Raw genomic sequence first — 27155 nt, 5'->3', positions numbered from 1 at the left:
TTACCCACAGAGCTAGAAGCTACACTCATGAAAAAAATAAACTCATGAAAATCCAACTGAATTATCTTAATTAGCAGTAGCACAGAGGAACCTACGAATGCATTCACTGTTCTGGAGCTAGACATAAGCCCACAGAAGTCAGCTATATTTCTGAGTCAATAATTAAATCAATCACTATAAATGCAAAACATAGATATTACACATTTTACTAAATATTATTTTTTAAGATTATATAGGCACAATTTTGAAGATGTTTGTGTAACACTACTCTTTATATGTATAAGATGTTATATTGTAAAATAGCACTTGTATTAAAGATGCTGATCAGCTAAGGTGTATGCACACTTTAGACAAATTCTATACACTACAAATTACAAAGCTGTTATAAATAAACAGTTTCTTTTTTGATGATGCAATGTACTTCTCCTTTCCAAAAATAAAAAAGTTAATTAAAAAAAAAATTAAATAGTATGGATCCTATAAATGCAAATATGCAATAATTATAAAAGGGACAATTAACATACCAGATTCCTGCATTAGCAGTGCTGAGTTGAATAACGCCAGTTTATGTGTTGGATTGAGTTCTAGTGCTCGGTTGAAATTCTTCAGAGCTTCCGCTGGATCCTTCAGCTCAATATAAACAATTGCCAAGTTGTACCACAGGTCTGCATTGGTTCTGTCTAGTTCTAGAGCTCTACGGTAAGCTTCCTTAGCTTTCAGAGGTTTGTTCATTTTTAAAAGTAATTCTCCCCTGTTAAAGAACCAGATTTAACTTTCAACTTTTATTCAAAACCATATGAAAATAATTGACAGGTTTTTTTAAACGTTTGCCTTCCTATAGACAGTAGATGTGAGATGACAGTGTTTTTTCTATTTTGTTTGTTTTAAACACAAAACAATACAAGATCCTATTTGCATAACATTCCTAAAGCTTTCAGGTCTCCGAATTCCGTATACAACAAATGCATAAGCAGGAAAACAAAAAAAAGTGATCAAGGGTTCCTGATTACAGGGTGATCAAGGGTTCTTTAATTACACCACAACAGCTACAGTTTAGCCATTTTGCACCACCCTAAGTCCCAATGGGATCACAACAAACTAAATAGTGAACAGAAGCCTCAGTAACCATATTCACACTACTCTTAACTCATCATGGTTAGGTTTCGTGAACGAAGATTTGGGACTCTTAACTAAAAAGTACACTCATATCAGCTAAATAGTTAATTCTTGCATTTTCTGGACAATCTTTAACAAAGATGCATAAAGAAAATTCCATGATTCAGACTAACCAAAAGCTTTTCAGTTCAAAACTAAACTAGGAGATTGGAAATTTCAGTTAGAGATTCATAAAGAAAGCTAATGGAAGTGTGTTGCTATACAATGTTTGAATACAAAACCTATGTGGAAACATGCCATTTCAAGTAGGAATTTAAAAGAACAGGGCTTTTAATGAAAAACTGATAATTGTCCCAAATCATCATCTCATATGGAAATGAAGCAAATCCAGCAGCTAATTCAACTGTATGAACTAAATACTGTCCATAACACTTTAAATACAAAAATGTTTATTCAAGAATATATATCTCTAAAATTAGAAAATATACCTGCTGATGTAAGCCTGCTTGAAATCCGGCCTCATACTAATTGCCTGTCGATACAACTGATCTGCTTCTTCAAGGCGAGATTCGTTTGCTCGAATTAAGTTTGCAAGATTGATATAAACATTCAGATGGTTAGGAGCAACTCTTGCTGCATACTTTTTACCTGGAATAATCTGTCAAAGAGAATATATGTACCAAGCACAGATGGGTAAAAATATGAAAGACGATCTCCTCTTCACTCTGCCACATTTGTTTTAGGGTACTACTGGACATTAGTGTGCAGGCTCTTAATGATTACAAAAAGCAATTCTTCTTTCTCGGAAAATCATACCCAAATATAAACAAGAGTATTTTTTATTCTTTATTTGTATGAAGACACAGACGACTTATATCATATTTAAGGTACCAGGTAACTTATATTATATTTAAGGTATCAGGTAACTAAGCTCTGCTACTACCTAACTCATGCAGATAGCCATTAGAAACCCATCAGGCCTTGCAAAACTTTCCCTATTCAGACAAAAAATATTTCCTAATGCCTAAACTGACATTCTATCAAACATTTCCATTCCTTTTAATAACCCTTCAGCCTAAGGTAAGTGTTTAAGTAAGATTTTACCAGACACTGACATAGCAAATGAAAAGTAGTCAGGAAAGATAAAAATGCTATGACATTGCAACTGTTGTAGTGTTTATACTTCATCCATTTAGAGTCTTCATACTGATTCACAATATAAACTTCTGAATGCCATGCTTCTAGTCAAGGGGCTGTTGATTTTTGTTGTTAGTCTCATTGTAACCACAGCTTTTGTTACCTTCATACATTCTCCAAAATACTTCTCTGTTTTCCTTCTAAAGAGCTGAACAAGTAACATTTGCTAGCTATAAAAATAACTTAATAAATGGTAAAGGTAACAAAACATGTTTATAAAAGCATGTTAAGGCAACAATTTTTTTGTTGCTGCTCTGGCTACTTTCTCGAACCTCCAATAATGTATTTAAGCCTTGTCTTGAGGGCTCAAACTCAGTCACCATCAATGTATTAGCTGTAATTGAAAATAGACCTATTGTCACCAGAAACTGTAGGTGTACATTTTTAGATGCTGCTTTCTTTTATATCCTCAATTTCAGGAAAAAACCCCACAACACTGTATTATAAAAAGTAAATCAAAACAATTTTAACAGAATTCCCAATTAGCATTTTTTAACAGCCATGACTGTATTCTTTTCATAGATCAGTTTTAAAAAAACCCTGACAAACTTTAAAGACTACAGCCACACAAAATTACAGGAAAAATACAAAAAATGTATAATGAATATAGGTTCTCTCCTGTGGTGGTAGATAAAGTTATACTGACCTGTGGCATCAATGATTTAGCAATCATATATGATTCTTCAGCTTCTTTAGTTTTGTTTAGGTTCTTGTAAGTTCTTCCTACATTCATGTGGGCACCAATATCATCTTAATAAAGAAAAGAATGAAATCTAAAATACTTCCATGCACTGAGTATCATGAAAATAAATACCTCTGCCTTCAGAGTAGTGTGAAGTACAGGTACTCTGCATAGAACACCACCATCACAAAAAAAAAATAATCCAATTCTATATAATTTTTCATCTTAAGTATGAAGCTAATAGTTTAGCCATGAACTAAGGAGGGATTATAAAGTTACTCAGGAAACTGTAAAAAGTTCGAGGTCATATCATACTTCCAGGTATCTATCTTTAATTTCTTGCTATAATAGAGGCACATAAATTGAAGGTTATTTATTAGACTTCTAAAAGGAAAAAGATGGTCCAGTACTATCTAGAACTTCTTTTGCAACAATATGTAAAATAGATTAAATATGTACTTTGATATTATCTAGATTTTTTCACTTTCTTACACACCTCCTTAGCTTTAAATAAGAAAATGAAGTAATAAGTAGCCTCCATAAGAAATTACAGTTTAAGTTAATTCAAAAAGAATGTCATCCAAATAATAGTTTTTAATCATAAGTTTTTGCATCTTTTTATAGATAGAAACTTTTTCTAGAGGACTTTTTTAGATTATTTCCAAAAACTATGGACCAATTAATTTATTATATGACATTGTTTGATGTTCAGTTTAAGAAAAACAGATCATTGAGAAGATGCTAATTAAGCTAAGCATATTGAAATACTAGGAGTGCAGAGATGACATTCAATGGTAGTTAGTTAAAGCTTTTACCTGGTTGCACTTGTGTGGCCTGTATGAAAAACTGCAAAGCTCTTTCAAAGTTCTTTTCATTTTCTAATGCATGCCCCACATTGTTCCATAGTTTTGCATTATTCTTATTTACCTAAAACCACAAAAAAGATATCAATGCATAAGGTATTAAGCAGAAATTGCATGGCAATTGATTTTTTCTTATCTATGTCTTAAGACATAAAAATGCTCAGCAAATGACTGATTTCATGAAGCTTCTATATGTAAAGGATAACAAAACACTATATCCAGAATGATTACATTCAACTTGTTGCTCAACATCAATTTATTTTAGTTATTTGGCCCTAGAAATACCAAATATTTTAACATTCATTGTAATTGTTATAGGATCTTTTACAAACTGTCTTATCATGCCATATGAACTTTAAAGACATTATTCTATGAATCAACCTTTTAGCAGAAACATATCTTGCTTTGATCCAGACAAGAAAAATTACTATCTATTTCTTGCATGAGAATTCCCACGTGTGCATGACACTGCTTTTAAAGCATTCCCCAAAGCAACTAATTATATGTCAATACTGTCAATATAGAGATTAATGTGCCAAAACAAGCATAATTTTTCTCCATTTTTATCATGCTCTACTGCAGCTTTATAAGAACAGCAACAAACTTTCCATTATCCTTTCCAAATAGAATACAGTACCTTTAAAGCTGACATAAATAACGTGTACTCCGACTCCCAATCCCAGTTCCTGTGCAGTGTTTTTAAGGCATGAGTGAATAGTACCGCAGCCAAACAAACCCAAGAAATTTTTCTTAGCACGCTATTAAATAAAACAAAGATTTGTTGTAAGCACACAAACAATTCTTATCTTAATTAGAGTAAATATCTCATGCTGAGGCGAACAAACCAAGAACTGCATTTGTGAATGGCGCACTCTGGAGTTTGAAAGGAAATAATGCCTAATTTCAAATTAATTTTGGTTTTTATACCTGATGTTTTTGTTATGACTATGTAATTCCCTTAAGAACAAATGCAACTCACATAATAGAATGTAAACAAAAATATACAAAGATTATACATCTGTTAAAACTTAGCTGTAATTTAAAACAATAAACGTGATGGCAAAATGTGAGGTTCTCCAAAACACCATACAAAATTTTAAAAAATAAAAAAAGCAACTAAAATATCATCCCATCCTTTTGTTTCGTATCAGACAATTCCACACAGGTTTTTTTACTGCACACATTGCCAATCTTCCCCACACTGCAGAATACATCTTAACAGAGAGGTAAGTGGAGACTATGCAATCTTCCATAAACAAATATAATCCCGGTGCTACTGTAATATCTAAATAGGAGAAAGGTTTAATGTCTTTCTAGCAATTTTATTTTTAAAGCTGCAAATTGGGGCAGAAGTCACCCTCTATGGCAAGCTCGTCAGGAATAATCTTGATTTTGTGTAGTTTATTTTTCTGGAGTTTAAACATAACATATAAAACATATGCCTTAACATGCTGATCATTTTGATTCTGAGTTCTAACTTTATTATGAAAAAACATTTCAAACACTCAGTAGCCTTCCTACAATTATAATTTTGTTTTAAGAAAATGTAATTCTTGAGAGGACATACAGTTGTTCAGCATGAACAGCTATTTCTTATACTTGACTCATGCAATGGTTGTTCACAGGGGTTTGCTAAAAACTGAAAGGTTTTTTTTCCCTCCACTTTTTAAGATATACAAAATGCTGTGAAGACTTAGACTACCATGACTGGTTTTAAAAATACTAAAAAAGTGGAACTGTAAAATTGTAAGCGAGAAATTCTTAAACACTAGCAAAGTGATCAATGGGAACTGGCATATATAGTAATCTACATGCCCATCAGACTTATAAGAAAGCTTTTTCTTTCCACATATTTCTAAAGCAAGGAGCCTTCTCTCTCTCATAAGACTTTTTAGAGTGCTGATCCCCAGTATTTTTGTAGTAAATGACATTGCTGCCTGATTTTTGTCCCCAGCCATCTTCTGGTTCCTTGCTTTCTTTCACATCACTTCTATTTTTACTGCCTTGTAGTGGGATTTGTGAGAATACTTTCTCCTCACTCCCACAAGGTATCACTAATTTCTCATTATGCAGGTGCTGTCAGCTTCAGCAGCACCCCTTGGCATAAGTGATACCGCCAGGCCTCAGCTCTTATGATAGCAGACAACACAGGACTGTGAATTGCTGCCTTTCCATTTGTCTGAACAAGCACTAGGATGCCATCAGGGTAATAAGGGTAAAGCATCCAGGTCAGCGGGAGGCTTGTGCAGATGAATGTAGAAGATACCAGAAAAAACAAAAGCATGTGCAAAAAATGCTTTTAGAGCACAATTTCATAAGGAGAAATTGTTATCCAAACAATTCTTTAGTTTAGCAAATACTGAATGGCTCTGATAGCCATTTCTAGCACAGCATATCTGAAAATTTAATCAACAAAAGATATTTTAACTTGCTGATGCACACACATTATATAAACTTCAGGCAGTAATCACCAGAATAGAGTATAAATCAAATCTAGCAAAGAAATACTTTTTGACTAATCCTTAAAAACATCTAGGACTTAAACAGAAAATATTTTCTTTTACAGAGAAGAGATGGGTTATACTACTAGGATCATAGGTAAAGTCTATTCTGTAGCAATGTGTAATATAAGGTACACTGCATTCTAAGATGGTTTGGTGCAGGCTGAGGCTCTTTCTATGTATACATGTATGCTTAAATATAAAATAAAAAATATATTATGCACTTGTGTGTGTATATAGACATATTTGTATATCTTTTAAATAAATTTTATAACACTGTCAGTATAATCTACCAGTTGCCTAAGAACTTCCTTGTTGTCGTTTGTCACGACTGTGAAATGGTTTCTTGGTCATTACTCTGTGGTCATTAAGAACTTGAAACAGAGTAAGACCTATAATGTAATAAATTCATACTGATAAAAGCTCTAATGGGAAATCTTGTACTTATAAATGGTTATCTTCTGTGAAAGTAAGAGATGAGTTAAACTAGTTTTAGGTAACACCACCTTACCTTTTATTTGATAATTTCTTCCATCCATGTGCTACTAAAATGCAGAATCCCATGCTAGGAACATACAACACTCGTTCTGCTACTACAAATCCAACAGGAAAAAACAGGTTTGATGCAGGAATGAATGGTAGCACTATTAAGCAGAGTGCCTAGAAAAGAAATGCAAATGGCATTAGTAATCAAGATCAGGTAGTGACAAACTGTACCCAGGAAACAAATTACATACGAACTACAAAAATAATCCCAGAAAAAACAGACATAGATAGTAGATATTTGGCTGTTTTTCTTTTCAACAGTAAGATCTGTTTTACATGGAGACATCTCTGAATATGGCAAATAGTCACCTGCAAATGATTCTACTCCTTATTTAAGGGCTTACAAGTCTATTCACTTTTCTATGCTACAAAAAAGAGCAGCTGTATGACAAATCACTAGGATCAAAAAATTAATTTAAAAACAATGTTTTAATAAGAGTTCCAGATACTAAAATAAGACAGTCTAAGAACCTTGGACATTGTGTTTTATAACAATTAAAAATTTTTATCAATCAATATGATGCCTAAAGCAGCTATTTTTACATTACAAAACAGAGTCTGTTTTAGGTTTCTGTAAGAAATGTGAAGAAATAACATAAAAACCAAAATCAGCCACTGAATAAACATCAGTGTTTAGACAGTGTGCTAAGAGCACCCTAGAATACCTAAAGCGACAATGATCTTAAGAACTGCATAACTGCAGGTCTTAGGTTGGTGACAGACTTCTTATCAAAAAGTGTGTTTATTAAAAGGCAGAGAAATCCATGTACTGCAAAGGAAGTGGACATGACCATTTCCTTTATGTCCTGGGTCACTGTTAAATAGCAGCTTTCCAATCTCTGGTCCAAAAAAAGACATGAATAATTATTCCAAAATATCTGGCCTCCAAGTTACAAAAAAACTGACAAAACCAAACCTGCAGAAATGGAATGTTTCTTTGAAGAAAGAAGAATTTTCTAGAAATTTTCAGTATGATTGGCTGATAGATTTAAGCAAAATTTGAATTCATACCATCAATACTGTCTTGGAGGAATTATCAGGATGTCGGAGACTGAAGACAATCAAAGCTCCCAGAAAGCAAAAGAAGGTAAGGGTGGCAACATTTCTAACATCTAACAAAGACTCCACAAGAGGAATAGTTCCCATTGTCCAGTCACAGCATAGTTCTGAGGGGTTGAGAAGAAGCCAAGCATTTACAGGGAGGAGGTAGTTGAAAGTCAGCTGTCTTGCTGGGGATGGACTAACAGCAGCTGGGTTATCAAACCTTAAGCAAAAGAAAGGAGAAAAAGGAACTTTTAATGAAAAAAGATGTAGTCTTGATTCACTTTGTGACAAACATCAGATCCATAGCTAGAACTACCAATTACAGACATGTACAATATCCTCATCTTTCTGCATTTGTCAGGTGTGGGACTTTGGAATCATGTACAATGATTCACTGCAGAGCAGGACAGAGCCTCCAAGCTTATGAAACTGATTTGGGATATAATCAACTTAAGAATGATTTACACCTAAGGTTGGGTTCAGTGGCCCTTGTTCATGTTTTTAATAGTTTGTCTTATTTTTTCAGGGACAGTAACAGATTCTTGCATTTCTACATTGCTCAAACTTAAGATAAATTAGTTTTTCAGTTCTAATGCCATTCATTTACACTTATCTTCAAGCAGTCTATCCGAAGACAACCATGTTTTCTGCATATACATACCTAAAATGAGAAAAATATTTTGCATGTAGAAGAGGAAAAACTTAAGAGGTTTAAAGTATTCAGCAAATGTCCACATACAGAGACAATAAAAAATACCTAAGCAGTAAGACATTAAATTTACAAATTACTAAGACAAAGACTTACAACTGTAAGTTTTTAAAAAAGGCTGCCTGCTCAGATACCTCAATACCTTGGACATTCTTGTCACCAGGTGCTGAAATATATCATCAATTTCCCAAAAAATGTAGTATTGTACAGACATTGGTTACCAATATTAAAATTAGTTCATAGCACTGAAGGTGATGTATTTTTGGCCATTTCATTCAGACCTCATTAAGTCATATCTTATTTATCGGCATCTGTAAATAAGAGACACTATTACCTTGTAAACACTGGAAGTTGAGACTGGATAACCTGGACTCTGACAACTACAAGCAGCAGTGTACTGAACATTAGGACTATGAGCTTCAATAGTGTTTGGAGCATAGAGAAAGGAATACTGCCCTTCCCTCGAAGAATCTGTACAGCTGTATCCAACAGCGTTGGCAAGGTGTACTGCAAAGCAAAACAGTGTTTATAATCAGTGTACTCATTACTCCCTCAAATATGAGCTACCTAATTTTTTTTTCCTTAGTTGTCTCTAAATGTCTGCTCCCAAGAGTTACTTAATTCAGCTTCTTAGTGTTTTCATGACAAACCCTCAAACCAAGTCCACCATTCAAATAATCTCTATTCAAGTATTCTTGCTAACACTACCACAGTTGAATCTGTATGCCTGTAGCTCTGTATTTTGCACTGACAGATTCAAAAATATTGTACCAACTTTGGAGACTTGAACAAATGAATCATAGCTATGATATAAACTGTCAAGAAGAAAAATCACTACTTTTAGAATTATCAGCTCTTCTGAAAACGTGTCCTATAAACAAAATTCCTTACAAATGGTAGAAATGCTATTCACTTCCTGATTACCCTGGCTTTCTATTTTATATTATATATATTATATATTAAATAATGTTATATTTTATATAACATCATGATCTTTCATTATTCCCCTTTACATGGCTTAATTTCTTCCCTGTGTACCTCTTTCTCTAAGTCTTCACGACTTCTGCTGGAGATGATTTATTGCTTCACGTACACTGGTTGGCTAAACTACAGAAACTGAGAGGTTTCTGAGAACTGGTCAAATTCTAAGTTCATGCGACACGTGTGCATTCAGAAGAAGCCTCAGCTTGGATTCTATCTTTCCTATTTAGTTGACTTACACAAACTAAACTTTCATGAAATTGAGATCAGATCACAAGATACTAAAAGAAAGGAAGAGTGGATTTAAAACCAGTCACACACTGATGATTTCCTTAGAAATCCAGTTTGAAAACTGTATGTTTATTCACTAGACTTGTAAAGGCAATAGTTACAAAGACATCTATGTGATTTTGGTATTTTGGCCTTGAATGTGTATCCCCCAAACAGACAATCTTTCAGCTTTTATTTGGTGCATTTTTTACAAAATATTCCTTCAAATAATTAACTTAAACTACAAAATTTTCTTCTAATATGCAGTCATACTTTTTTAATTGCATTTGTTTTGACTATTAAAATCCAAGAATTATTTAACTGCAGGAACAACTTGTTCCTTTAAGCAAATTTATGATTAAAGGCTTATCAATGCTTAAAATGAAACCTATCAGCTGACAACAAATTTTGAAAGAATATTACTTATTCAATAGGACTACTCCAAAACATCTGGTTACTGATAAAGTATATTTGTATATAATGTGTTCTCTATTTTTACTACAGGGAATAAAAACAACTAATTCCCCATCTTTATGCACCTCAGACTTTAATCAAGACTGTTACATGTTAGTATTTGCAAATTTCAGTTAACTAAAACTCAGGTTTCCATTAAGACCTATTAAGTCTATTGAATATATTTGCTAACATCTCTGTATGGCTTGTAAAGGATAACTTGGAAATCATTTGATTCCCTCACCATGAACCATTTATGTCAAACATTAACTGACTTGGAAAAAATCTGAAAAATGTAAAACAAGTACTGAGTTCGCCTAAATTGAGAAAAATCAGCACTGAAATAGGATGCTTCAATGTACTTTATGCATCATAACAGAATCCCTGAGATGAAATCCACTCTATTTTTCAACAGCTTACCCCTTGAGCAATAAATACTTCATACACACAGCATATTCCCACCACTGTTATTCCTTGTTCTTTACACAGTGTTGCAACAGCTACTAGAAACACAGTCACTGCAATTGGAGTCCACACTGCAAATAAAGAAGACATTACTGAAAATGCTCCATCTTACAAAACCCACAAACATACAAAAAAGTAAATTAACCTAAAAAGTGAAGACTTTGGCTCTCCATGTTTGAATATGCCAGGTTTTATAAACTTGTTCAGCATGTAATTTCTTAGTAAAGGAAAGATTACCAGTTTTACTCTACAGAAAATAATACATATGTATCAATTTTAAAACTGTCTCTCTTAAATTGAAAGAACTAAATGAAAGGTAAAAGACTAAGCTATAATAAGGAAAGCAAAAAAACCTCCCTCTTTCTGAAATCACCAGAGCACTTTTAGAAATGGAATACTTTATAGGGAGTCATGAATTTTCACAGGGACAATTTAACTCTGGAAAGGAGGAAAGCCTCCTTCACTTACGCTGAAACTTTGCAGCTTACTTGTGATTGAACATCTGAAGCACCTCAGCATACTTCCACTTAACTTACAATAATAAAAGTCAGTGTATGAGTCCCCTACTGCAGATGTTACAAAACTAATGAAGAAATGCTTAAGTCTTGAATTAAAAACAAAAGGAAAGCAGTATTACATGGGTATCTTGGGGCTGATGGGGTTTTTTACACACTTGCTGAACCAGTACAACTCTATTACAGTTTTAAGAGCTTTGTTATCAGTGATAAAGAAATTAAGTTATATATCTATTTGTCAATCATTTACCTATGGTATTATCCGGCCCTTTAGATTTTGTATATGACAAAAAAGCAGCTAGGAAAAAAATAGATGATAAAAGCTCTGCTCTGCCCACAACTCCAGTTACCTGAAAAGTAAAAGAAGAAAAACCATAATTATTATATTTATTATTATATCTTAAGATAGTGTTTGACTAGATATTATTACTGATCTGTATACGTTATTTATAAATTGTTAGATATTTATTACTATGTATTTATTACATACAGCTGTCAGATCTTTAAGGAAGTGTTCCACAGAACACAGGAGTTAGGAATCCCCAGGAGCAAGTAACTGGGCAAGGAAAGCAAGAGGCCAGCACAGTTGAGTAGGGAACTGCTAGTCAAACAGAAGTGAAAGAAACAAACGCGCAGGTAGTGGAAACAAGGACAGGTAACCTGGGAAGAGTATAGGGACAAAGTTCAGTTGTGTTGGGAAAGAGTGAGAAAGGCCAAAGCAAAGCTGGAATTGAACTTAAGAAGGGACACAAAGAATAACAAGAAGGGCTTCTACAGCTATGTTAACCAGAAAAGGAAGGTCAAAGAAAGTGTAACCCCACAATGCTGGAAAACTGGTAACAATGGATGAGGAGAAGGCTGAGGTACTCAACTTTTTTTGCCTCAGTCTTCAATGACAACCTCTCTTGCCACATCTCTTGAATAGACAGACAGCAGGATAGGGACTGGGAGAGGAAAGTGCTTCCTGCTCTAAGCAAAGGTCAGGTTCATGACCACCTGAGGAATCTGAACACACATAAGTCTATAGGACCCAATGAGATTCATTCCAGAGTCCTGAGGGAGTCCGATATAGTTGCATACCTCCATGATATTTGAAAAGTCACGGCAGCAAGATGAAGTCTGTGTGACTGGAAAAAGGGAAATATTGTACCTATCTTTAAAAAGTGTAGAATGGAGGACCATAGGAACTACTGACTTGTCACACCTCTGTGCCTGGGAGGATCATGGAACAGATCCTCTTAGAAGCTATGCTAAGGCACATGGAGAACAGCAAGGTGATTTGAGAAAACCAGGACAGCTTCACCAAGGGCAAGTCTGTCTGGACCAACACTGACCTTCTATGATGGAATGACCACAGCAGTGGACAAGGGAAGGACCAGAGATGCCATTTATCTCAACTTCTGTAAAGTCTTGGACACAGTCCCCCACAACATGAAGAGAGATGGATTTGATGGGCAGACTGTTGGATGGATAAGGAATTGGTTGGATGGTTGCATCCAGAGGGTAGTGGTTAGTAGCTCAGAGTCCTGATGGACATCAGTGACAAGTGGTGTCCCTCAGGGATCCGTACTGGGATCAGTGTTACTTAAAATCTTCATTAACGACACAGATGAAGGGATCAAGTGCACCCTCAGCAGATTTGCAGATGACACCAAGCTGAGTGGTGCAGTTGACGCACCTGAAGGATAGGATGCCATCCAGAGGGATCTGGATAAGCTTGAGAAGTGGGCCCATGGGAATCTCAAGCAGTTTAACAAGACCAAGTGCAAAGTGCTGCATCTGGGTCAGGGCAACTCCCAGTCTCAATTCAGGCTGGGGGATGAACAGATTGAGAACAGCCCTGCCAAGAAGGACTTGGGAGTGCTGGTGGATGAGAGGCTGAACATGACCTAGCAATGTGCACTTGCAGTTCAGAAAGGCAGTTGTGTCCTGGGCTGTATTAAAAGCAGCGTGGCCAGCAGGTCAAGGGAGGGGATTCTGTCCCTCTACTCTGCTCTAGAGACCCCACCTGGAGTGCTGCATCCAGCTCTGGGGTCCCCAGCACAGGAAGGACATTGATCTGTTGGAGCAAGTCTAGAGGAGGGCCACCAAATTGACTGAAGGGATGAAGGACCTCTCCTACAAGTAAACATTGAGAGAACTGGGATTGTTCAGCCTGGAGAAGAGGAAGGCTTTGAGCTGATCTAATTGTGGCTTTCCAATACGAGAAGGGAGTCCACAAGTAAGACAGAGAGAGACAACTTACAAGAGCATGTAGTGACAGGACAGCGAGAATGGCTTCAAACTCAAAGAAGGTAGGTTTAGATTAGATATTAGGAAAAAATTCTTTATTGTGAGGGTGGTGAAGTACTGGAGCAGGCTGCCCAGAGATGTTCTCGATGACCATCCCTGGAAGTGTTCAAGGCCAGGTTAGATGGGGCTTGGAAAGTGTCCCTGCTCAAGGCAGGAGGGTTGGAACTAGATGGTCTTTAAGGTCCTTTCCAACTCAAACCATTCTATGTTTCTATTCTTCTAGTTGATAGTATCATGACTAATATACTATCAGGATATGCAGAAAAGAGATCTGTAAAGCAAGCAAAAAAAGGCTAAGAGTAATGTTGCTTTCAGTTCAATCAGTACCAAACTCAAGAACAAGAATCATACAGGTGGCTGGTGGCCAACTGTGGTTGATACTTAGTTTTACAACCATTAATGATACAACTGAAAAATGCTGTACTTTCTCTTAACTTTAACCACAAATAGCATTTAAGGCAGAATTTGGCCATGATAACAACTGTTGATTTCATAATATCTGGTAGAAATTAGCTTTTATCAATAGGAGTTCTAAGAGAAGCCTCACAACAACTCACAGAAGCTGTGATTGTTATTTTTGTTTGTAGCTTTTCTAACTGATGGAACAGATCTGAATCTGAAAGCAGCATTCCCTCAACCGGTGCTATGGCAGCTCTCAGGTGAGCAGTCAACAGTCACAAATAAATTGATGGGAAGCCAAGTGCAATAATGTTAAAGAATGACTCAGGCTTTACTACAGGTCTGGTAATTTTCTGAACAAAAATTTGGTTGACAATATAAAAATTACAGGTAGTGATCCCTTGATAATAAGAGAGAGAGGAATGGATTTTATGAAAATTTGGAGAAGTGCTAAAACGCATAGGGCAGAAGGTTGTTTCAGAATCCTCAATGAAATACAGATTAATTTCCATTTCAGGAACTGTTTTCAAAAAACACTGACGTGAAACCAACCAGAGATGGAAGACAGGTCACTATATTAATGGTTACTGCAGTAACCACTGTGTTGACCAGAGTACCTTCTAGGACTACTGTTCTTCTTCACTTGTCCTCTTCTGTAATGCCTCTGACTGCTTCCAAATTTTTGCAAGTAAGATAGTTGAAAAATGGCAGGTTATCCTGAGGCAGATGGTCATATTCAGCTAAGGAAACCTCATAGCTCATGCTTTAACTATGATGATGTTGAAACCTGACTTTTTGCCGTCCAGACCCAGCTCAAAGTTTTTATTGCTAGGTACATTCTTGGTCAAGCATGATTGATCCAGCACAGTGTAAAATGAGAAAGTAACTCAATATCCAAGGTCACAGTGTAAAGATAACCATTCAAATCTGAATCTGAAATCATACACTAGTGCTTCTTTTTGGAGGACTGTATGTTTACTAAACAAGTCACCAAATCATGCACAAACACTGATAAGACACCAGAGTTTGTGTTAATATTTTGAATAGTATGTAGGTGTTTGTTTCCAAAATATCTTAAGATGTTTTGAGGATTCCTGGTCTGGATCTCAAAATTGTCCAGCATTAAAACAGACATTAAAGAAAACTTTATCTGTAGATCAGTTGGGAGATCATTAGTAAAGCAAGTGTGCTGGTATGCCTCCAGGGTCCCCCGCCAACAAAAGAGATTCTATTTCTGGATACAAAGGTGATTTATGAGAGAAAATTCCAGCATTCACACTGTTAGTTGACATCTTGTAGCTATAAAGGTGATCAACATGTTTCTGGCCAGAACAGTAGCAAAGTAGCTAGAAACACTAAACTGGAAAGACAAGGACAAATGAAACTACAGTGCTGTTATTCAGCCTATTTCATCAAAACTTATTCCTCAGAAAAATAGATATTACCACTGCAAGAGCCTACTACTCCCTGAAGTCAAACAAAAAATTAATTTCTATCTATCTTGCTCCACTAACTTTTCCAGGAAAAATATGTTTATCCTAAGATAGGCAAAAAGTGTTGAAATATTTATGTATTGCATCTGCTGTTTCAAACTCTGGTGCAGGTGACTAATAAGTAGGAAATTAATTTGAAGGCACTTAAATCAGACACATTTCAATTATAAAAGATACAAAAGGTGCCATCAAATGACATAAAATGTGGAAGTGAGATTCTGTTTTGGAGTTTTCACTAAAACCTGAGTAAGTCAGTCAGGACCCAAATCCCCAGCCCTAACGTAAGTCTCATTATTAGCTCCTCTCTTCCATGCATGGAAACTGCCAGTTATTCTGCCAGTTATTCTGCCTTTTATACATCTGTACAAGTCTCAACTGCCAACTCTACAAATTCTTGGCTGCATATTAAGCAAAATTCTCAATACAAACATATGAAAGGATAAAAAACGCACTACTTCTCAGAAGCGGAGAGGTTAAATTGAAAAAGACGAGGGTAGGAAGAAGAAAACCCTCTAACTGATTCTTCATTGACAGCAGGGGAATTCAGCTACAACTGCACTTTAAACCTCACACTAAATATTTGAAGCACACCTCCAAGTTCCACCAATCCTAGTGTTACAGTGCCCTCATGTGGCTGATGTCAGGCTTTACACAGTAACTATGTAATACATTGCCTTACACAAGTAGCTTTTGTTACACAGTGTGTTATAGGATTTGTATAATACTTTTTGCTAACTCTAATGCACAGTATAAAAGCACCTGTATTAACTTGTTATTTCAGACAGAATCGACAGTTCAAGCATAATAAGGAATCACTGAATTTGGAATTAAAGTGATAAAATTACATAGTCAGATCTAAGCCATGACCCATCAATATTAGTCACTGGTAAGTTGCTAATGCTCCTGTAAAGATACTATCACATTTATTACATAGACGCAAAGTCAAACATGGAAATTTATAGCACATTTTTTCAAAGAGCAAGGAAACCTAAAGAAATAAACACATTTTTTTGTAACCCGTTTATGCTTTGGAACAAGGAAAAATTTTTAGATGGCTAACTTTTGCTTTTTTAAACATTCCACTAACTTCTAGTAAGGACATATTAGTAGCTCAAATAGCAGCCAATTTTAAACTCAACTCAGTTCCGATAAAGATTTGCTCAAAATACATGGATGCAGTTTTCTGAATTGTAACTGACAGGGATTTGTGTTGCTACTGATTAAAAGAGAGATGCAACCTCTTCACATAAAAAAGACAACACCTCCAAAGAATCAAAAGATTCAAACATTTTCAGTTTTTCTGAAAATCAGCTAATGCTGTAAGAAAAAAAGAGACTGAATAAGGGCTTTGCAAAACCTCTGTACTGGAATCGAGGAAAGTCAATTGAAGTGATGCAGGAATAACAGCAGAAAATGCCACAAATCTGCTTTATCAGTGTTTCTGATGGAAACAAATCTAGTTAATGGCAATCACAAGACTTCACTTACTCCACAACACTGCAAGCTTGGTTGGCCATTAAAAGGTATATAATCAGACAGCTTGTACAAAAAAAGCTTTTTATAGCAGCGAAAAACTCCCTCAGAACCACAGGAAATATGAGAGGACAGAAACATCTTTCTTCTTCCTTCTATCATATATGTTAAAAAAATGGAAGGTTTAAACAGAATGGCCCTAAGCTGGATGTAGTGGTAGCAACAACAATCCCAGAGAAAGTCACACTGAGATAGAGATATTGACATAAAAGAAAGCAGACAGAATAGACTTGGTGATTAGCCAGAGGGGAGTGCTTATTGATTCCGGAAATGAATTAGGAGGCATTCAGAGTATCTGAAAATAGGATACTGGATGAATCATCCTGGAACATGTCTATGTAAACTAAAGCAGTCATCACCACAAAAGCCAATGTTCATAGCAGAGACCTAAGGTATTAAATAACTAAATTAACGTTTCTTTATTTTTCAGTAGCTGCAAGTAATATAAAACAACTCTGAGTATTAAAATTTGTCACTTCCACCAGTCATTGCAAAGGGAAGAGTAAGTATGAGTAAAACCACACTTTCTGGAGTTACAACATATATACAAACACAGAAACAAATCCCACAAAGTTTAATTAACACAGTTTGAACAAATTAAGCCCATCACAGCTATACCTACCGCTTCCGTATGTATTGGGTGCACTGCAAAGAGCAAGGATGCAACTATGCTGCTCCTGTTGTCCAGAAACAGCTTACAGACTTTGAGGAAGACTATGCAAACCACCACATGAAAGACCAGATTTAGAAAGTGGTACGAAACTGCATTTAATTCGCTGAACAAGTAGTTTAAGCGAAACGTAAGAACTGTAAGGGGACGGTAGGATTTGTGACTCCTCTCCTAAAAGAAAATAAACAAATCAATCAGTCACCACCAACTTACAAAGTGACTTTCACTCCAAGATATCTTTCTAAAAACCTATGCATACATGAGTCCCCCTCTGTTCTCAAGCATCTACTTTCAAAATAAAGGTATGACAATTGGTAATAGGAAAAAAAAAATTAAAAATCTAGTTAATTCAACAAAAATCTGATTTAAAATTACAATGTTAAGCAGAAAAAGTTAATTCTGACTATTTTTCCTACTTTCACATAGTTTTAATGTATTACTCAAGTATTTTGATTACTCTCCAATTTCATGTTTTAGATCAGTATTTTATAAAATAAAAATGTGGTGTACTGAGCTAAATGTATTATTTACATATTTGCAATATATCTACCAGTCAATATGTGTACGTTGCCACTGACTCCATCCAAAAACCCTTTTAAATACTACAATAACACCACCTTCATGTTCCAAAATGCATTTGTTAACAAACAGCCTATTGATATTTTGATGAATTTGTCCATAAAACAAAGGAAGAAAATCTAAGAAAAAAATGGGAGGTGGGATGGGGAGGAAAACAGATGGAAGGTGAATCAAACTGAACAGACAGACAAAACCACAAAATAAGAAAAAGTATTCTAAAAGCCATGAACAATCAAATTAATCTGACTTAATTTAGTTAATTTAAGATGACTTTCAGTTGGTTTTAAGTGTAAAATCAACACTGAATGAGAAGGCTTTTTTCTACTACACATGGTTAGGGATTTTTTTGGAGAAACAACATGTTGAAAAATACTACTTGGAACCTTACTGAGAGAGTTAGGGGAACCCACTTAACCCTCAATGAATACAGGACTAAATAACTGAAAGAATCTGGAAGCTTTTCTTAAAGGGTTATATGAAAATTATGTATCAAAGTCTACTCATAGAGTTAGCAATTAGTATCTCACAAGTATGTTACTGACATAAGAAAATATTATAAGGTGGAATACCTTGATAGGCAGAAAACCTATGACTGTCAGAGAATTCTTGTTCATTTGCTCAGCAATGGCACCATGTCTAACTTTTTAAACTGTATCTAAATATTTTAGCCCTTGCCATGTAACGATGCCTATCAACAACTTCAATGCCAATGCAGCTTTTCAGATAAAACACAGCCACTCTACATGGGCTACAAAGCAGAAACTCTGATTTCACACAGATACACTTACTCAAATAAATTTGAAGGATTCAGTGTCTGTTCTCTAAGTCCAAGCTTTCTTATTTGAGTGTTATCTTTCCTTCCAGACTACATTTAGAAATAAATATGTCAACTGTATGTCAACATATAACTTTTGCAGAGAAGAGAAATTGGTCAGAGTTGTGTAATTTTGATACTGGAAATAGATAGTAATATTCAACTATATATATATATATATATATATATATATATATATATATAAATAAATAAACAAACAACTTTTCTTACCCGTTCTTTAAGTGAACAAAGGGAAAGAATATAAGCAACATATGTTCCTGATATTGTAGTACAAAACACTAACACCACCAAATTCCGTCTAATCCAAAGTATCCTGTTAAAACCACATAAGGGAAAGAAGTGGAAAAACTCTCTGCAAGGGTGGGGTTTTTTTTTTTTCCATTTCCTAAAGCCTCAAAGTGTTTTACAAAGAGTTTACCTCAGACATGGGAGTGCCCCAGAAGTCATTTTGAAAAAGATTTTTTAATGGAGTAGAAGGATGCAAATCTTTATTGTCCAAAATCGCTGAAACATCATCAAAAACAAAGCCACAAAAGAGACTGTTCCAGTAGCAGGCTGCCACCACACCAACTATCAGTGCTGCTTCCTTCAGGCTTACATCAGCCATCTTCTCTAAGAGTTTTCATGGACAAAAGCTGAAATACATGGACAGAAAGTTAAGTAATTTTAGTAATTAGAAACTAAACTTGACAAGGAAAGTGAAATTAAAACAGTATTTTAGAAGTTAATGACACCACTTACCTAAAAATCAGTAAGACAGAAAGGTTTCCTCAAGTCTCATGCATGTTACACAATTTAGTGTTTAAAAACTCTCATTAAGAAGTCTCACCCTTAAAAAGCCTTTGCAGAAGGTGGATACACTGCTATCTTTCATGTTTTACAAAAAAAAAAGTATTGAAAACACATTGTGATGTAGTTTTTGCAGACACCCACGCAGTTCAAGCAAATGCTGCAAGCTGAAGAACTATGAAAATTAAGTTCTCTAGAATCCTGAGTAACTTAAAATATTGACACAAAATTCTAAGTTACAGGATGCATATGTGTTAATTATTGATGGGGTTTAGGTTTACAGTCGTTTTTCAAAGTATTTCAGAAGGAATTAAAACAAAACCAAATTTCAAATAATCAGAAGATCAAACAGGAAACTTCAAGAAGTTCATAAATATACGTGTTCAACAGGTAAAGGACATTAATAATAATTAAAAAGTCAAATTTACCATTGAAGCTCACACTTTGCTCATTTGCATTCTTCATAGAAGTTCATGAAAAGGTCATTTTTTCCCTCCACTCTGCCAATTGCTCTGGTGTCACTGACTGTTCATGAGAGTCCTGTCTGAAAAAAAAATAGATGCAAAAAAGACACTACAAATGAACTTTAGCTTACATTATTTTCTCTCATCTTGCATAAACTTCCTAAACCCTAGAAATTATTAATCAGCAATATTATGATTATTTACAAAATACTATGTGGGTGAACTGATCAAAAGGTGAAATTCCTGTGTATTGTGTTGTTTTAAATTACTGTTCTGCCTTGGAAGAATAAGAAGGTAACTACAGGTCAAAGGCATTATTTTTGACCACTGGTTGACACAGCATGGATCACTGCCAACTGTTGGGACCAAAGATATTGAAAAGCTACAGAGAGTTAAACAATTACTTCATTTTGAGAAAAAGAAGAGATGACTGAACAAAAAATATTTTCCCCCAAACTACAGAGGGACACAGAGCAGCTAACATTAGCCAGATAATGCAGAGCCATAAATACGTAAAAACCCCAGCCTTGTGTTTATCAGGGTTCACACATCAAAGCTGATGAGCTCTTCAGAAGCTGTAGTCTGTTTTACCATCCTAAACCCTGAAATCCTGGTGATATTTTTTTTCCTTTGGTTTGCTGATTCTTTTTTTAATTGTGCAGATTTATCACACAATACCTGGGGTTGGAAGGGACCCACAAGGATCATTGAGTCCAATTCTTGGCCCTGCACAGAACAACCCCAAGAATCACACCACGTGCCTGAGAGCATTGTCCAAACCCTTCTTAAACTCTAAGAACAGGCCACAGAGATCCCATCTAGATAGGTGACCTTGGTTGTGGTTTGCAGCCTGGACCTGAGAGCATGTCAATCACCTACCACAACCGGAGCCAAAGGAGTAGTGGTACAGGAAGGAATACATGTGAAGCAAGATGCTGGTGCAGTTAAACTAAAAACCAGGACACAGATCATTTTAGAGGAATGAAACCAAACCATTCCTTATTACTCACATAATGGCAGTGAAAGGGGTTTTTTTCACTTTTCTGGTAAAAAACCCCAAAACTATGTTAAAGGATGTTGCTACATCTGTTTCATAGAATCATACAATGGTTTGGGTTGGAAGGGATCTTAAAGATCATCTAATTCCAATGACCCTACCATGGGCTCAATCAGAGTACTTTAAAACACTAAGCCAAGATTACACCTGAACATATTTACAGTGTTCTTGGCAACCAGAGATATCTTATTAAAAAAAAAAAAAAGAAAACAAATCCTACTGCAGGAATACATGAAAAGACGGTCCACTTTTGAACTTCGACTCAAATTATTTTAGTTCCCACCCTTTCAAAGGACGTGGACAAGAAACTGATGTTTCTCTCTCTGCTAGAATTTTTGCAACAGCTTCTGAATAGTGCACTTTCTACTTCTTGAAGGTCACTAATTCTACTGAAAAGCATTGACATCTGAAAAGCACCTAAAATCAATATGTAATTTCCAACATACAAGCCTTTATTTTTTAAAATACCGTGAAAAGATAACATTGCCACACAGAACCAATTTTAAGGTTTATTTAAATTCAACCTTTAAGAAACAGCATTGTAAAACAAGTAGGGTTTTGATGACCTGAGGTATTAACAACATGAATTTACTGTATTGGTTGAAGCATCAAGCCCTTGCAGTTACTGCTTGCGTATCAAAGAGAAATTGTGGTAATCCTTTAGCAATACTATTTCAGAAACAGCTACTGCTACCCAACTAGCAAAACACTAAGACCGATTCCCAAGTATTGCTTCCCATCAAAAGGAAAAGCTTAACCAATCTTATTAGCTCCTTCAACTACGTTTTGTAGTAGAACTACTACTTCCTATCTGCTGGGTCCACCATCACACTCCAAGCTTCAAACCTGCAATCTTCATTAACATGTTGAGAATGCAAAACTAAAGCAGAGGGAGGCTTGTAAAAGCTCATCTGTACTTGGTAAGCCAGGCTAAAGTATGCCTGCCATTAATCTCAAGTAGAAAACAGCAATTGCTACCAAAACTCTTCTCATGTCAACTAATCTGTTATCACTTTGATGCTGGAAACTGAGAAACCAGGTAAGGAGTACACAAGACTGACAACCTCATAAATCACAGATGTGCAAGAGGCTGCTGAAGCCTTGGTATGACTGGGCTCCTCAAGTGAATGGATACATTTCCCTTCTTACCCAACAGACATGTTGATCAACCCAAGTATCATCTTGCAAGTGCCAGTATTTCACCACTCCCAGTGATGGATGTGTTGATAAACACCTGTAAAACACCGCCTAACAATTCCTTTCTTAACACAGACTTGCTGTGAGGGAGAACTGCATCACTGTTTGATAACCACTGAAGGTCCTACACATGTAAACAGACTGACAATCCCTCATGTCATTTTTTCATCTTACCTACCTGTTACTTTCACAGCTTCTAAGGCTGCCCATCAGATACCTTAACCACCCTTTAGGCTGTATGACTGCCAGTTCATGGTCTAGTACACAGCCACAGAGCCACTGTTTGACTGGATGAAATCAGGACAGACACACAGTTTATTACATCTGTTGGATGTTCTAATTTACAACAATATCTGACCATGCCATGAGGAATACACAGATGAAAACATTGAACAGCAAGATAAGCCTTGAGAGGCAGAAACTGCACAGTTATGAGAGCCAACTGTGTCAAAAATACCCAAGCTGTGCAAAACACCCGATTGTTGGTCTAAATTTCTTAAGCAGTTTGGCACAGAAATCTGCATTTTGCACTGCACTGTTTCCATGTTTGTACAGAGAGATTAAGTGGAAAGGACCGAAGAGAACTGGAACTCTCAAGGCAGTTCGGCTTGTAAGGCATATAGTTTTCCTCTTCCAACTTTTTGAGATCCTTCTAACAATTCATCCACTCTTCTCCTCCAAGCCACAAACAAGACATAAGAAAACCCTGCAAAACTGAAAAAATACACCAACCAAAAACCCAACCAACCACCAACAACCAAAAGCCAAAGTACTTTTAGAAAGGTAGGAAAACAAAATATTTCTCTACTTCTAAATCCATGACACTATAGACGGTTCAGCACCACATGCTGCAAAATACAGCAGTCTGCACAGAAAAACTCCAACACAAATAAAAAAAGGCATAATGATGTTCTAAAAGTATCCTCAGTTGGGAAATTTGGGAGTGCAGAAGACATTTTCTACCCATATCAATTTAGAAAAAAATAGGAAGTGTGTATTTTGGCAGGAATGGAGCTGCAATCCCTAAACATGCAAAAGCTATTTAGCACTCCATAATTAGCTATCAGGTAATAATCATGCTATCTGCCACATTATATTAACAGACCCTCACAGACGCAAATATATTTGTGTAAATAAGTTAGATAGTAAGGCACATCTTACTATCTAACTTTAGAAACTTAAAACATACATTTAAATTTTTTCTTCTAGGGAGTAATGGCACTTTTCACACCCTGAAGGTCATTAATAACAACATGTGTTATGACTGCTTGCTAAAAAAATAGTCTGGCATTTCTGGAAATTTATTCACTACAGAGACATAAACTTTGCTAACCACTGAAGGTCCTGAACTGTTTAAAACGTATTTACAGTTCAAACAGAAAACCATGAAAGGTGGAAAAAAACAAAGAGCCACTCCCAAATTTAAATTTTTTTATTTTTAAACAATTGAGCAATAAGTTCATCTAAGAGATGGTGGCTTGAACCGATGAATATCAGCAGAGATATATATATAAATCAGTAGTGCAGTCACTTAAAACTAGCATTTTAATTCAGCTTCTAAGGCTCTGCTAATATCCTACTAACTTTTGCGTATTTTTATTTTGGGCTAAATTGAACATTCTTCCTGCTGATTTGATACAAGTGTTTAATGACAGAAATTATAACTTCGTTTCTGTTGTCCCTTTCCAACACAGTCATTAAATTTATCATCTCTTAAAAATGTCACTCTAACGTACAACTCCAATGCGAAACAACTTAGATGCACAGTTGAGATTTAAATGATTGAATCTGAATCTGATCTAGAAGGAAAGCAGCATTTGGGAAGATGGGAGGAGAAGTAATACAAAACATGCCTGGATTCCCTTCATCTTGCTGAAATCCTAGAAGAGAATAAGGTATAGCAAGAAAAGCTTTATTGTGAAAGCCTTCCTCTGCAAATACTACCAGATCAAGAGGGATGGGATTAATACGAAGTAATCTTCACCACCCAGGAGACAATGTCATCCAGCCTTCTCTTCATACAGTTCTGAAGGATCAATCAGAAGAGGACTGGCAGCTCTGATACGAAGTCAGAACATGTTGCAGGCCAGATGAAAGATTTCCCAAGGGGAAGACTGGAGAGCTTGCTGGCAACCAAGCAGCTGAACTAACACTCAGAACATTTTAGGTTACTCTGGTACAAGGATCAAAACATAACACAACTTTAAAGTTGGTGAGATGAAGATACTGATTTAGCTGCTGGTTTAGCTTAAATTTGTTCAATGTAACTGGTACAAATCAGCTGAAATACAAACCACACAGGTCTAGTTTGTATTTTAAGGTATTTTATAATTTAAATCATTAACAGAATCTCACATTTCAAAGTTATACCTTCAGGTTTTCTAGGGTTGAGGGTTTTTTGCTACATTCAAACAGTAACAAAATAACACTTGATCTATTTTGAGTAGTTACATAAAAAATATTTTGCCTCCTCATAGGACACTGATGCAAAAATAGCGTCCCTGAAATAACACCGATCACCACTCTCAGTGTTCTAGAAATGCAACAGCAGAAACTGCATGTTTGTTAACTCCAAAGAATAAACAATCAAAAGCTACATGGGAGGTATAAGCTGGAAACACAGCTTTTAGACTCTGCTAAGCGTGTCCTTATTTAGTATGCTGAGTCTGTATATAATTTCTTGTGGTATTTTAAATAACATTCCATTAGATCTCTCATATCAAAGGTCTTTGCAATAGCATAGTGTTATCAAAGCTGCAGTTTAACACGGACACCTAACTCTCCTGTCAATCAGAGTAGGTCATACTGTGAGCTATGGACATAAAATGACTTTTGCTCCCAAACTACAAGCACATATTCCCAATAAAAGAAGATCCACTTATGCAAAGTTCATCAGGTGATTAGATGTGATGCAGAACAAAAGAAAAACTAATTCACTTGGTTTAAGCCATGCTGTATTTTAAGCATTTTCTTATTTTTTGTGGGGTTAACACCTCCATTCTTTTTACTCTTTTTTCACTTTTGGAGTTTCCAGGCCCACCTCAAATCCAATTCCTGCACCAATCTTCTTACTAGATGCAATTAGAACCTAGATGTGGTTTCACTACCAGTATATGTAATGGTGTGTTTTCTGTTGACTGTGTAATAGAACACTAAAAAACGCTGAAGCACATTAAATAGAGCACACTAAGTAGCTGTACGGGCCTTAACAGTTTGTTAACCTGATGAAGAGGATAAAAAAGTTCCTATAGCGAAGTATCCTAACATTAATGAATTATTTTCTCTATCACAGGAGGATCCATTTTCTGAAAGTTTATTTTGTAGCAAGGCACTATTATTCTCAGTGTGTCACTTGTTCCACCTATAAAAGTCACTGCTACTAAGAAAATGTTCTACACTTAACCAAAATGAATTTCATTTTAGTAACATTACTCATTCATGAAATATAATCTAGTCTCTTTCCCTTCCCTAACTACACAGTTTCCTTTTTGTAGCCAATATGGAACTATAATTAATCAACTCTAGATATGGTATAAAAGTCTTCACTTTTAATCTAAGAGCTATGCTGTGACTTGAACAAGTTGCATAACTACAGGAAGCGCCAAGCATCTTGCATCTTGTCAGTCTCCATTAAATATCAACACTAATGAAGAAACAGCAAAGAAAATTAAAGCAATGAAGAACTCAGAAAAAGGGCAAAAGCACAAAGATAATGTTATGATTGCCTTCCCCTTTCCATTAAGAAAAAAATAAACAAAACAAACCAACAAATCCCCTTCAGCTCTCCACAGTTGTTGAATGAAAAAATACAAAGAGATAAACACGTCTCGAACGGTTGCTGGCTTTCCTTTTTTATTCGAAAAGATACCTTCACACCCATTTAACTAAAACACAAGATCCCTAACTTTTGGGGCTATCAGACCACTACTAAAGCTCGGACTGTCTTGCTGGTCACCAGTACCCAATGGATTCGAGCAGTTTATAGATGTTACCTGTCTGGTGCACTACTTCACTCCGCAGTATAAACACCTCCTGGGCCCCCGCTATTCCACACTTACACACAAGGCACCCGCGCAGTCCCGCAGGCCTCCAGCGGCCGAGCAGGAACAAGCATGCCGCCCGCAGCCCTGGGGCGAGGCACACAATGCCAGGCAGGGTAGAGTGGTGGAAGGGCCGAGCCGGGGCGGCCGTGCTCTGCTCAAGGGGCCGAAGCCGCACCGCAGGCCCGGAGGGCGCACCGCTGCGGCCCGGCAGGCACGGCCAGCGGGGAGAGGACCGAAACGACCGCGGGCAGCAGCTGCACCGGGCTCGCCCCCCAGCCCGCCCGCTGCCGGCCGTACCTGAGGCCGCACCTGAGGCCGCGGGGACGCACCGCGGCCGCTCCCGACGCCGGAGCCCCCGCCGCACGCGCACCGCCACCGCCCTCCGGCCCGCGCAGGCTGTTGGGAAGGAGGCGGGCGGGGGTCCCCGAGGCCTGCCGGGAGCTGTAGTCCCGGAGAGCCGCC

The 27155-nt window shown here is 36.4% G+C and overlaps 1 protein-coding gene across 5 annotated transcripts in view; it reads right to left on the bottom strand.

Moving 5' to 3' along the window:
- TMTC3 (transmembrane O-mannosyltransferase targeting cadherins 3) overlaps nucleotides 1-27089 on the bottom strand; it is a 48059-nt gene extending 20970 nt beyond the window's left edge. For 3 of the 5 annotated variants that reach the window (XR_004357103.1, XM_032687995.1, XM_032687991.1), the window contains exons 1-14: nucleotides 27003-27089; nucleotides 20361-20476; nucleotides 19562-19778; nucleotides 17682-17900; nucleotides 11593-11692; nucleotides 10783-10898; nucleotides 8993-9165; nucleotides 7917-8169; nucleotides 6871-7019; nucleotides 4496-4616; nucleotides 3811-3922; nucleotides 2960-3063; nucleotides 1605-1774; nucleotides 525-751 (exon numbers count right to left, since the gene is read on the bottom strand). Coding sequence is in view for 4 of the 5 variants with exons in the window: in XM_032687995.1 (XP_032543886.1) it covers nucleotides 525-751; nucleotides 1605-1774; nucleotides 2960-3063; nucleotides 3811-3922; nucleotides 4496-4616; nucleotides 6871-7019; nucleotides 7917-8169; nucleotides 8993-9165; nucleotides 10783-10898; nucleotides 11593-11692; nucleotides 17682-17900; nucleotides 19562-19750 (1933 nt within the window). In the remaining variant the exon portion in view is untranslated. Of the gene's footprint in view, nucleotides 1-524; nucleotides 752-1604; nucleotides 1775-2959; nucleotides 3064-3810; nucleotides 3923-4495; nucleotides 4617-6870; nucleotides 7020-7916; nucleotides 8170-8992; nucleotides 9166-10782; nucleotides 10899-11592; nucleotides 11693-17681; nucleotides 17901-19561; nucleotides 19779-20360; nucleotides 20477-26642; nucleotides 26834-27002 lie in introns of those variants that run through there. The other 2 variants (XM_032687994.1, XM_032687993.1) reach the window with 2 other exon arrangements.
- Nucleotides 27090-27155: the final 66 nt, after the last annotated feature.

The sequence above is a fragment of the Chiroxiphia lanceolata genome, chromosome 5, assembly GCF_009829145.1.
Source record: "Chiroxiphia lanceolata isolate bChiLan1 chromosome 5, bChiLan1.pri, whole genome shotgun sequence".
In the NCBI taxonomy this organism is placed as follows: domain Eukaryota; kingdom Metazoa; phylum Chordata; class Aves; order Passeriformes; family Pipridae; genus Chiroxiphia; species Chiroxiphia lanceolata.
The sequence above is the reverse complement of the archived record's forward strand: the minus strand, read 5'-3'. Positions and strand labels throughout refer to the sequence as shown.